This window comes from Cajanus cajan, chromosome 1, assembly GCF_000230855.2.
Source record: "Cajanus cajan strain Asha chromosome 1, NIPB_CcT2T_4, whole genome shotgun sequence".
In the NCBI taxonomy this organism is placed as follows: domain Eukaryota; kingdom Viridiplantae; phylum Streptophyta; class Magnoliopsida; order Fabales; family Fabaceae; genus Cajanus; species Cajanus cajan.
In genome coordinates, this window is record NC_138517.1 from 50,127,378 (window position 1) to 50,140,462 (window position 13,085).

General features: G+C 38.0%; 1 protein-coding gene across 1 annotated transcript; it reads right to left on the reverse strand.

Annotated features, from left to right (window-relative positions):
• Positions 1–1,991: 1,991 nt before the first annotated feature.
• On the reverse strand, positions 1,992–10,540 carry LOC145949309 (uncharacterized). The gene is made up of 4 exons (XM_083069460.1): positions 7,008–10,540; positions 3,935–6,824; positions 3,398–3,892; positions 1,992–2,159 (listed from the first exon to the last, which is right to left on the reverse strand). Exons 1-4 carry the CDS (start codon positions 10,538–10,540, stop codon positions 1,992–1,994), a joined length of 7,086 nt encoding a protein of 2,361 aa, XP_082925586.1.
• Between the last annotated feature and the right edge of the window lie 2,545 nt (positions 10,541–13,085).

Below are 13,085 nucleotides of genomic sequence, written 5' to 3' on the forward strand. Positions count from 1 at the left end.
CTCAAATAGACATTTTTATATATCCCTAACTTTTGCATAGGACGTATCCTATCGGGATTTTGATTATTTTTTTCTTTACCCTGATGCCCATTACGGGTTTTCATCCTAGCGGGTTTTTGTCGCTGTCGTAACCGGGATCACGACGGGATGACGCTAACATTTTTATTTTTCAATGGAGCCGCCACCAATATTTTATTTTAAGGGAAAAACATTGGAAAACCCTTTAAAAGATAATCTTTAAAATTAAAGTTGGGTTCGGGAGTCGATTACGTGTAGGGAAGGTATTAGCACCCTACAACGCCTGTAAAAACAGTACCTTTAATTAATTGCGCAAAATTATATGAATTTATAAATATTTAATTTATTCCTCAAAAACGTATGTGACATATATTTTCTTTAATCTAAGATGCCCCTTTTTTTTTATTTTTTTTTTATTAGGAAATTATAGGGATTTGGGTTAGCAAATGGCTAATCAATAAACCCTTCCAATAACATGAAAGATAGAATTGCTATTCAATCCATGTTATTGACTTTTATTTGTTGATACTAAAATATGTTTAAAGTGTAGGACAATGAATAAGTATTATATTAACTTTTATGATTTACATGATATTAAAGGGTAGAAATTCTACTCAATTAATATCATTAACCATAAAAATAAATGTACATAAGAAAAATTATGTTTATATTTTTATTTAAAGAAATAGATTTTGCACAAGGATCCAAGTTAGCAAATGGCTAATCAATAAATCCCTCCAATAACGATAAAAATAGAAATGCTATTTAATTAACGTTATTGGTTGCAACAGATCTTTACTCTTTAGAAAGAAATTTCATATATGAGAGTTTAAGCTAGCAAATGACTAGTCATTAAACCCCAGGACCTAATAATGTTAAAGATAAAAATGTTATTCAATTAACATAATTATTGGTCGTATATTAAATATATTTTTTTTTAAAAATAATAATCTTAAAGGGAACAAATCGTATTCACTATGTACAAACCATAAACAAAAATAAATAAACAAACAAAAATAAAATAATAATAATAATAAATAAATAAAAGAAAAATTAAGAGAAGAAACGATACCAAATGAGTTGAATCTTTGAATAGGATGATCAAGAAGGTGCTTTTTGGCTACCTTTCACACTACAGAGGTGTCTCACAGATCTTAAGAAATACAAAAGAGAGGGGGAAGAGAGAGAGAAAAAAATTTCGAGCTCTGAAGAGTACCGGACGAAATTTTTCGGGCCCTGAAAACTGTGCCCCAGACGTCTATTTATAGACTTCGGGAAGGGGTCCAGAACGGCCCGTTCCAAAATCGGAACGGCCGTTCTGGACATGGCCGTTGTGTGAAAAATTCGTATACTGGAACGGCCCGTTCTGAAATCAGAACGGCCCATTCCAGTATTGAGAATAACACCCAATTTTTTTGACCGGAACAGCCTTGGAACGCCCCGTTCCAGATGCAGGAACGGCCCGTTCCTTTTTAGGAACGGCCGTTCCAATATTGGAACGACCCGTTCCAATTTCGGAACAGCCCGTTCCAAATTAGGGTTTTTGGCCTTTTTGGAGCCTTAGAACGGCCCGTTCTGGATCTTAGAACGGCCCGTTCTGGACCTTGGAACGGCCCGTTCCGATTCTGGAACGGCCCGTTCCGGGCCCAAAAAATACTTAATTTGTGCTTTTGGGCCCTCTAAAGTCCTGTCTTCTTGTCGGCATGTTTCGGGAGCTCCTTCTCTTCATAGTAGATGTCTATTTCATCACTTTTGTGAGTCCGGATAAAATTGATTATTCACAGTTGCCCCTCTTTATTTATTTCTTATTAAATAATCTAAATAAGGTAATTTAGATCATTTATGATAAGAAAGAAATAAAGATGTGAATTAATTTTATCCAGCTATTGTTGATGAAGTAAGTTCTTGAAAGATTCAATACTTTTGCTTGAAGCTAGTCAAATGCTAGAATGTTGTGTTGGAATCATCAAGTGCTAGTGCTGGATCATCCGAATGTTAATGTTGAATGCTTGTGCTTGATCAACCGAATGCCAATGTTTGATGGAGTGGTCGAATGCTTGTGCTGGATCGACTGAATGCTTATGCTGAAGTAGTTGAATGCTTGTGCTTGATGAAGTGGTCAACTGCTTGTGCTGCATCGACTGAATGTTGGTGCCAATTCAATCAAATGCTGGTGCTGGATTGATTGAATGTTGATAGACTGAATGCTACTGCTGGAGGGGTCGAATGTTTGTGCTGTATCGACCGATTGTTGGTGCCAATTCAATCAAATGCTGGTGCTGGATTGATTGAATGTTGATATTGGATCGACCAAATGCTTGTGCTGGATTAGTCGATGGGTCGCGCCAGGTAAATACTGGGCTTAAACAAAAGAAATTGTAACTTGTGCCAGGTAAGTACTGGACTTAAATAGAAAGTCAAATTTGAAGTTAGTGTTTAGCCTAAAAACTCTACGTCATAAGTTCTAGGAAGCAAGGGATGCAAATGAAATGTGATGCAATAATGCAAAATGTTATGAGACACAACTTTCAAGACTTAAACTTTTGTTTATTTCCCTTTTTGTTTTTGCTTTTGCTTTATTTTTCAGAAATTCCTCATCGTGACACACAGTCAAGGATCATGGATGAGTGAGGTCTTTGGATACTTTCGTCTTGAATGATAGTTGGCTACTTCCTGTGGGTTACCCTTAAGCTGTTGTAAACACTTATGAGTTGAAACAACATTATCCTGTTGGTTGCGCTTTGTAACATTTATCAAGAAATTATCAAGCATACTGTGGCTTTTAAAACTCATAAAAATAATTTGTAATGCCTTGAATTTTTCTTTTTTAGATGTAACATGCATTTCCTTTCAGTATATTATCATAAAATGCAAAAAGAGTTGGCAACAAAGAGGTAGGATAATCTTATTTAAGAGAGTAAGAATGTGTTTACAAAGGAAGTCGTTGTATGACAAGAATGACAAATATGTACAAGGGTAGCAATAGGAGGTAATTGTTATGTGAATGATACTTTCTAGATGAACAATGCTAGTACTACACTTCAATAACCTTGATTGCTCGCCAATAAACTTGAGAGGATAATTCAACGTATTTGCCCCAGTTTGTTTTGCTCCGTCATGGCTTGCCCCAATTGATACCTCAAAATAGGCATGATACCTATCTGCTAGATTGCTTTTTCAATTTTTTTTTTTTTTTTTTTTTTTTTTTGCCTAGATTGCTCTTTCGAGTTTTCAACCTAGCGGGTCGCTCTAACTTTTGCCTAGATCGCCCTTTCGGGTTTTCAATCTATCGAGCATTTTTATTTTTATTTTTAATTTCATATATATATATATATATATATATATATATATATATATTTTAGGCATAATATTTTTTTACTGCATCTGAATTTACAGGATGTAGGAGATCTTTACCATCCATATTTGTGAGGATCAAAGCTCCCCCAGAGAAAACCTTTTTAACTACAAAAGGTCCTTCATAATTTGGTGCCCATTTACCAAGACGATCTTTTTGAATTTGTAGAATTTTCTTAAGCACTAGGTCTCCTTCTCGAAACTCTCTAGGGTGTACTTTCTTTTCAAACGCCTTCTTCAATCTTTTTTGGTATAATTGGCCATGACAAATTGCATTCAACCTTTTCTCCTCAATGAGATTTAGTTGATCCAAACGGGTTTGGACCCACTCTGCTTCTTCTAATTTAGCTTCCATCAATACTCTTAAAGATGGAATTTCAACCTCGATTGGAAGGACGGCTTCCATTCCATAAACTAAGGAAAACGGGGTTGCCCCAGTTGAGGTTCGAACTGAGGTACGATATCCATGTAAGGCAAAGGGTAACATCTCGTGCCAATCTTTGTATGTCACCACCATTTTCTGAATGATTTTCTTGATGTTCTTGTTTGCTGCTTCAACTGCCCCATTCATCTTTGGGCGGTATGGAGAAGAATTATGGTGCTGAATTTTAAAGTCAACACATAACTCTGTCATCATCCTGTTGTTCAAGTTTGTTCCATTATCAGTAATGATTCTGCTTGGCACACCGTAACGACAAATTAATTCCCTTTTGATGAACTTTACAACCACATTTCGAGTCACATGGGCATATGAAGCGGCTTCAACCCATTTGGTGAAATAGTCAATAGCAACTAGAATGAAGCGATGTCCATTTGACGCTTTCGGCTCAATAGGGCCAATAACATCCATTCCCCACATCGAAAATGGCCAAGGTGATGATAAAACATTAAGGGAAGTTGGCGGAGCATTGATGTTATCAGCATATGTCTGGCACTTATGACATTTCTTCACGTACTTAAAGCAATCATTCTCCATGGTTAACCAATAATAACCAGCCCTTAAGATTTTCCTTGCCATGGCATGCCCATTGGTATGAGTGCCAAAAGAGCCTTCATGAACTTCTTTGATAATTTGTTGAGCTTCAAATGCATCTACACATCTAAGCAAAACCATATCATGATTTCTCTTATACAACACCTCTCCATTTAGAAAGAAACTCATGGCTAGTCTTCTCAAAGTTCTCTTGTCATTCTCTGAAGCATTTGGTGGATATTGTCTACTTTTGATATACTCCTTAATATCATAGTACCAAGGATTTCCATCTGGCTCTTCTTCCACTGACTGACAATATACAGGTTGGTCACGACATTGAATCTTTATAAGTGGCATATCTTCATCATTACTCAACGTGAACATAGATGACAAGGTGGCTAGTGCATCTGCCAATTGGTTATCCTCTCGAGGGATGTGATTAAAAGTGATTTTCTCAAATTTCCTTATCAATTCCTTAATGTAAGCTTGGTAAGGAATTAATTTTGCGTCTCGAGTTTCCCACTCCTCTTTTAACTGATGAATAACCAAGGCTGAATCACCGTATACCTCAAGTATTTTGGCTTTTGCTTCTATAGCTGCTTGTATCCCCAGAGTACATGCTTCATATTCTGCTATATTATTGGTGCAATAAAAACACAACCTAGCCGTGATAGGAGTATATTTTTTTTTTGGGGAAATGAGTATAGCTCCAATTCCATGCCCCAACATGTTGGAAGCACCGTCGAACAACATGATCCATTTATCTTCTTGTGGTGACCTTTCTTCATTAAATAGTGCCATTATGTTCTCATCTGGAAATTCATACTGCATTGATTGATAGTCGTCTATAGGCTGATGTGCTAGATAATCTGCCAAAGCACTTCCTTTAATTGCCTTCTGGGTCATGTAAGTGATGTCATATTCCGATAAGAGAACTTGCCATCGAGCAATCCTTCCTGTGAGAGCGGGTTTTTCAAAGATATACTTGATTGGGTCCATTTTAGACACCAACCATGTTGTATGACTAAGCATATATTGTCTTAGACGATGAGCTGCCCATGCCAAGGCACAACAGGTTCGCTCCAACAATGAATATCGGATCTCATAATCGGTGAATTTCTTACTCAAATAATAGACAGCTTGCTCTCTTCTTCCAGAATCATCATGTTGGCCTAAGACACAACCCATAGACCCATCAAGCACTGTTAGATACATAATGAGAGGCCTTCCAGGGACTGGTGGCACTAAAATTGGCGGCCTCTGCAGATATTGTTTTATTCTATCAAAGGCTGCTTGGCAATCATCATTCCACTTCATTGGTTGATTTTTACGTAACAATTTGAAAATGGGTTCACAAGTAGTTGTTAATTGAGATATGAATCGGGCAATGTAATTCAATCTTCCCAAGAAACCTCGAACTTCTCTTTCTGTGCTAGGCGGTGGCATCTCAAGAATTGCTCGAACTTTGTCGGGATCCACTTCTATCCCTTTTTGACTGACTATAAATCCCAACAATTTACCAGATTTCACGCCAAAAGTACACTTCGATGGATTTAGCCTCAACTTAAACTTTCTTAGCCGCTCAAACAATTTCTTCATATGGATCACATGGTCTTCTTCTTTTCTTGATTTTGCGATCATGTCATCCACATAGACCTCAATCTCATTATGTATCATGTCATGAAACAAAGTCACCATTGCCCTCTGATATGTTGCCCCAGCATTTTTTAGCCCAAATGGCATAACCTTGTAGCAAAATGTGCCCCATGGTGTGATAAATGTCGTTTTCTCCCTGTCCTCCTCAGCCATCTTGATTTGGTTATATCCTGAGTATCCATCCATGAAAGAAAAGAATGAATGTTGAGCTGTGTTATCTACTAACACATCAATGTGAGGTAGTGGAAAATCATCCTTCGGACTGGATCTATTTAAATCTCGATAATCCACACACATACGAACTTTCCCATCTTTCTTAGGAACGGGTACTATATTGGCAACCCATTGTGGATATTTGGCAACAGCTAGAAATCCTGCGTCAAATTGCTTTTTGACCTCATCTTTAATCTTCAAAGATAATTCTGGTTTCATTCGTCTCAACTTTTGTTTGACGGGAGGATATTCTGGCTTCAACGGTAGCTTGTGTTCCACTATACTAGTATCAAGCCCTGGCATATCCTGATACGACCAAGCGAAGACATCCTTGTAATCATGTAAAAGCCTTATCAACTTATTACGTTCAGCTTCTTTCATGAGCGTGCCAATCTTGACTTCTTTCTTTTCCTCTTCGTCGCCCAAATTAATTGTCTCAGTTAGCTTTTCATGTGGTTGAATCTCTTTGACCTCTTGTTCCACTAATCTTAATAACTCAGGGGAAGGCTCCAAATCATCTTCTATTTCCTCACAAGTTTGATTAACGGGATAATCAAAATTATTTGATGCAACACTAGCATTGTCACTTTCAAGCGCATTTTTCTCAAATCTGCATTATTTGAAGTTAGGATAAGATTGATAAAGAGATTAAGGAGAAAGGAAGAGGCAAGGCATGAAAGAAGAATGAATGCATTTTATTTAATATTAAAAGGAAATACATGAGCCCTTATTCAATGAAATAAATCTTAAAGCCTTGGGCAGAGCAATAAGATTAGCATTACAAGAAAATTACTTTAAATTTGAATTAAAAACAACAGGCAGCTTGACAATCTCCCAATTATTAAGCTCCATGTTCGGTGGACAAGCGCGAACCAGACTAGCCTGTTCGTCCTCATGAAAGTCTTGCTCAACAACAGCTATTAAGTTTGGAAACTCGAACCCGGCACTCCAAAAGCTTTCTCGTAGATCACAGATAGGGACCCCATTAATTCTTGCCTCCCTATTTTCTAGCCTGGCTAGCCTCCTTTCTCTTTTCTCATACACAACCCGCCATTTGTCAGCTTTTGAGGGTTTGTAGCCCAAACCAAATCGATCTTTATTATCTATCAATTCAAGGAATTGGCTTGGTCCTTGTGCATCTCTTCCTAGTCCGCAACCATGTTGATATCCACTCCCTAACATGGTTTTAGCTACCATCATGGAGGCACCAGATGGTTGTGGCTTCACGATGTTCTTTCCATAACTTACATTTGCAATTTCAAGCCCTTGAAATGAAGTCTCCAAAGCTTCTTCAGCAACTTCAATATAAGGAGTGGATGAAGGTTTACTAACCAATAGGTCATCTTCAGCCAATATAATGATTAACTTGTCATCCACAATAAATTTCAGCTTTTGGTGAAGTGTGGAGGGTACAGCCCTTGCACAATGAATCCACGGTCTTCCCAAAAGGCAACTGTAAGCTGGTGCAATGTCCATCACATGAAATACTACCTCAAAAGTAACGGGACCAATTTGGATAGGTAAGCTTATCTCGCCGATCACTTCTCTACGAGACCCATCAAAAGCTCTCACTATCATAGTGCTTGGCCTAATGCATGATCCATCGAAAGGAAGTTTTGCCAATGTTGCTTTTGGCATCACATTCAACGAAGATCCGTTGTCAACCAAAACTCTTGCCAAGATATGGTCCGTGCATTTTACTGATATATGCAAAGCTTTATTGTGCCCTGCTCCTTCCTTTGGTATCTCATCATCAGTAAAGGTAAGGTAGTTATTGGCAGTGATGTTTCCAACAATACCTTCGAATTTCTCCTCAGAAATGTCATGAACGACATGTGCTTCATTCAATATCTTCAGCAATATTCTTCTATGGGATTCAGAATTCATCATCAATGACAAAAGTGATATTCTGGCAGGGATTCGGTTCAACTGATCAATCACCGTGTACTCACTTTGTCGTATGAGTTTTAGAAACTCATGTGCCTCTTCATCGGAGACTTCCTTTTTCTCCTCTTCTCGCTCTTTGATTATCCTTTCATCCACTACTTCCTTCTCTTTCTCGTGACTCTTCTCTACTTCTTTAGCTTGTTTGATTTTCAACTCTTCAGGAGTGTAAATTCGACCACTTCGAGTCATTCCACCAACCCCAGCAACATTTGTAATGTCGGTGGTTTCTAATCCCTCTTTAGAGACATCAATGCAAACCTTTGCACCATATCTCCATGGCACTGCTTTGTTATCTCTGTAGGGAAAAGCTTTTGGTATTTGTATTGTGATAGGCTTTGGTCTGTCAACATTCAAAATGTTCGTACCCCTGGTATAATGGACAACCAGGGGTTTTGGGCAACCTACATTTGAATCCACAGCCCACACATGACTTTCAAAACAGCCGACCTGTATAAGTTGCTTATCCATTAAATCTTGTAGAATTTGTTTAAACTCGTCACATTCATCAATCTTGTGACTCTTACCAGGATGCAATCCACACCCCTCCTGTTTACCATAACTTCCTTCCAACATTCCAAACTTACACATCTCTTCAAAAATGAGTTTTAAGGGAGTTTTGACATCCTTCACTCTCCTTATCATAAGCTGATCTTTATTCTCCTCAATAAAATTAACTGTAGGCCCTCCATGCCCTGGTAGAGGATTGTTCCCGATATTAGGATTATCCTCTTTGAAGTTTAACCATCCGGCCTTAATCAAGCTTTGTACCTTAAATTTTAAAGCTCTACAATTCTCGAGGGAGTGACCAATAGCTCCTGCATGATAATCACATTTAGAATTAGCATCGTACCCCCTAGGATATGGTGGTTCCACGGGCTTCATCGGGCAAGGTACTACTAAGGAATTTTGTAGTAGGAGAGGGAACAACTCAGTATAGGACATAGGGATAGGGTCAAACTCAATTGGTTTTCGGTCTTGGGTGTTTTGTGACCTTGTATGACTAGGATTTTGGTTCCATGGTTGGGTAGATTGAGATGGTCGTATGGTGGATGTTGCGGGTGAAGCTTGCAGAGCTTGATGGACCGGTTGTTGAGGATATTGTGAGATGGAGGTAATATTTGGGTAGGCCACGTGAGGGGTATAGAAATGAGGAGACTTGTTTTTAGGTATCCCAGGAGAGTTGAATGTCACTGCGTTTGTATCTCCTTCCTTTTTCTTTCCTGCACCACTTGAAAATTTCCTTGAACCAGCTATTCCAACTGGGTCAACCACAATCTTCCCACTCCTCATGCCATTCTCAATCCTTTCCCCAATGATAACTATATCAGAGAAATTTGATGAAATATTCCCAATCATCTTATCATAGAACGGTGCTCGTAAAGTATCAATGAACAGGGCTACCGTTTCTCTATCGGACAAAGGAGGTTCCACTTGTGCTGCCACTTCTCTCCATCTCTGAGCATATTCCTTAAATGTCTCACCATCCTTTTTAGACATGCTGTGTAGTTCAAATCTATCTGGAACCATGTCAATATTGTATTTGTATTGTTTAAGGAAAGCATCAGCTAGATCCTTCCAGGAGCGGATATAGGCCCGTTCAAGATGCATATACCAATTCAAAGCTGCCCCAGTTAAAGAATCCTGAAAACAATGAATAAGCAACTTATCATTGCGAGCATACGCTGCCATCTTTCTGCAGTACATGGTCATGTGATTCTTTGGACAACTTGCTCCTTTATATTTATCAAATTCAGGAACTTTGAACTTTGGGGGGAACTCTATGTCTGGAACCAAACAAAGATCGACAGCTTCACCGATATCATAGCTACCTCCTTCCACAACCTTTAGCCTCTCTTCTAGCATTTGTAACTTTTCGCTAGACTGAACATATTCAATTCCTAAGGTTGGTTGATATTCCCCAGAAGTTTGGTGAGGATTCCCTTGGTTGGTGAAATTAGGATTTTGGGCTTGGTAGGGAATTTGATGTTTGTAAGAGGTGGCATTCATAGGTGGAACCTCAGGTTGGGTTGATGGCATTTGTTTAGGCGGCTGGTTCACTAATGGTTGGTGCTTATCCGGAGGATTCATGATTATTGGAGGTGTGTAGTTGGGCGGAAGGCCATATTGTGGCCATTGGACCTCTGGAGGGTCAACATGTTGGTCGGGATTAAGATGTAGAGTTAATGGTTGTGTTGGGGCTGGGGTAAAGCCAGGTGGATACGCATGAGCGGTTGATGATTCTCCTCTAGCTATTGGAGGGGTCCCTTCCATGTTTTTCACTTGTATCGATTGCAACATCTCTATAATTTGAGCCATTTGTTCCTTCAGTTGATTGATATCATTTCTCATTTCTTCGTTGCGTTCCTCCATCTCATCCATGATCTTGGCTTGAGAGCGAGTTCTATAACGATGCCGAGGAAAAACTTTGTTTTTTTGCTTTATTGCTTTCAAAATACAAAGTAAATTTTTATGAGTATAAAAGAAAAAGAAGACACAAATTATTATTATTATTATTATTATTTATTTAATTAATTAATTTTTTTTTTTTTTTGAAAATATTGGTTTTGTATTCAAATTAAAGAGTGATTCCCCATATCTTAACGCTAGAGGCAAAATCTATTAGGTTATACAACGGTTGACACTTATTTCAAGGGAGCATTCACTCCTCAATGGATAAGGTCATCTTACTAGCAATGCAAGAGTACGAACCACACATTTCTAAACAAGGATCAATCATCTCAAGATAAAAATGTGATCAACAATCATTCAAGGGAGAATTCTTTCCTCAATAAATGATGTCTAAAACAAAATAATATATCAAGTCAAATGTGCTATTATTATACTCCAAATCAAAATGGGTTACAATAATTGTATTATCTCACTTTACATGAGACTCCTAGCTAAATTTTGACAAAATTTCACAAGCTTGAAGATCTTCCAAGGAAGCTTTATTCCAGGACTTGAGTTGATCTCTTCATTTACTTCGTGCACATGAATCTTCAAGCTTTCTACTTGTTTTTGGACAGCTTCAGTCATGTCTCCACACGTCTTTATCCACTCTTTCACCTTCTCACGATGGTGTTTTGCAATTAAATGTAACCCATTAACATCAGATTTTAGCTGGTCCTGCTCTAATGTTAAATCGTCAATTCTTCTCAACAATTGTTCTTCATTTTGACTAGCCATCTTGAGTGACTCAGAGTATTCTATAGCCACATTCCACCATTTCTCTACCTCTTGGTGTGCATCTGTTAGCTCCTCTTGCATGCGTTCTATTTTTTGTTCTTTCTCACGATCACCTATTTCTGAACGCTCTTTTTCTTTTTGGATTTTTGCCATCTCATTTTTTACTTTTTCAATCTCTCTTTCCATATTTTTCAAAAGGGTTTCTGACTCTTTTTCTGCCATTCTCTTTACTTTTTTCACATGGGTTGAATTTTCATAAGCATCAGCACATTCATTTTTTAGGTGTTCAATTTCCATGTCCTTCTTCTGACATTGCCTCTTAAGAATCTCTATTTCAGTTTGAGCACGTTCTTCTTTTTCTTCCATCAACCTCATTTGAGCCTTCATGACTTCTAACTGAGAGGTTAAAGAAGCCAATGCTTGGTTAGTTTCATGAGATTGACTCTCTTTATGTTGGACTTCTTTGAGAATTGGGATGGAAATTCTTCTGGCCTTCCTCCACTCTTTATATTCTGAAGAGGCTGTCACACGAGGTTTTCCAAGCTCTGCTTCCCCTTTCTTTTTGATCTTCCCCCAAGCAGCTCTAACTTCTGCCTGTTGTCTCATATTACCTGGAGCATATTGAAAGCTCAAACCTCCTAACTCTTTGCTCTGAGGCACAAATTGAGTCCATTTGAGTTGTCTAAGAGCAATTGTTGGGGTGTATGCTACACATCCTCTCGACCCCATTAATGGAACATTCAAGAAATCTCCACAGCTAAAAATTGTATTTCTAGGATGGTACCAAGGACATACCCATGTAAAATGCTCTTCTTTTAATGTCGAAAGATCTCCTTTCCACTCTGATGCTTCTAATTTCTTCACTGGAATACGATGGAAGCTTCTTAGAGGATCTGGCATATATCCCATATGATTGGAAGCATATAAATGGGTCATGATCCAAACATATAATAAATGATTACAACATCGTAGCATTCCTCTTTTCTTTTGATGGCATACTTCCAGAGAGAGGAGACTATCGGCAAGAATGGCTGGAACAGGATTCTTTTTTTGTGTTTCGTAAGCGAAGAACACATCCATAGCTGCTTGATCGATTAAGCCCATTGTGAATGGGAACAAAACTAACCCATAAATAAGTAGAGCTAGAGTCTTGTTGAAATGTTCCCAATCACCTTTCTCGGCTAGAGATATCATATGATCCTCTAGAAGATCTTTATTCCATCCTTGAGTCGCGCCTTTGCTCACCAATTCTGTTTGTTGTGATGACAAGCCAATTAAACCAGCAATTTTCCCTCTTGATACATAGTTCCCTTTATATAGATAAACATCAGCTTCTTCTTTGAGAGGTAACCTTAGTATTATCTCATATTCTTCAATTGTGGGAACCAAATCCATATGAGGCAACTCAAAGCACCTAAAATCTGAATTCCAATATTGGGCTAATGCACTTAGCATATTAGTTTCTATTGAGACCAATAGCAAATCCAGAATCTGTCCATATTTCTTTTGAAAGTTCGCCCGAACCTCCTTACTCATTTTCTGGCAGATCTTACCTACCCTTTGGAGATCATTTTTTAGCACATTTATCCTGATACTCTTACTTAACCCTGATGCATTGCTAGTATGATTTTGAATCTCCTCCATATTGAATACTATCAATTATTTTAGGTTCAAAAGAAAATAAGAAGAGAAAAAAAAAATGAGGTGAGGATTTAATTAAATGAAAAGAAGAAAGAAA

Coding starts and splice junctions, on each gene's coding strand:
- LOC145949309 (XM_083069460.1), bottom strand. CDS start 10,540: ATGGATGAGATGGAGGAACGCAACGAAGAAATGAGAAATGATATCAAT. Junction 3,893..3,934: donor ACCGCCCAAAGATGAATGGG/GCAGTTGAAGCA, acceptor AAAATCATTCAG/AAAATGGTGGTGACATACAA. Junction 2,160..3,397: donor ATCCTGTAAATTCAGATGCA/GTAAAAAAATAT, acceptor ACCAACATTCAG/TCGATGCAGCACAAGCAGTT.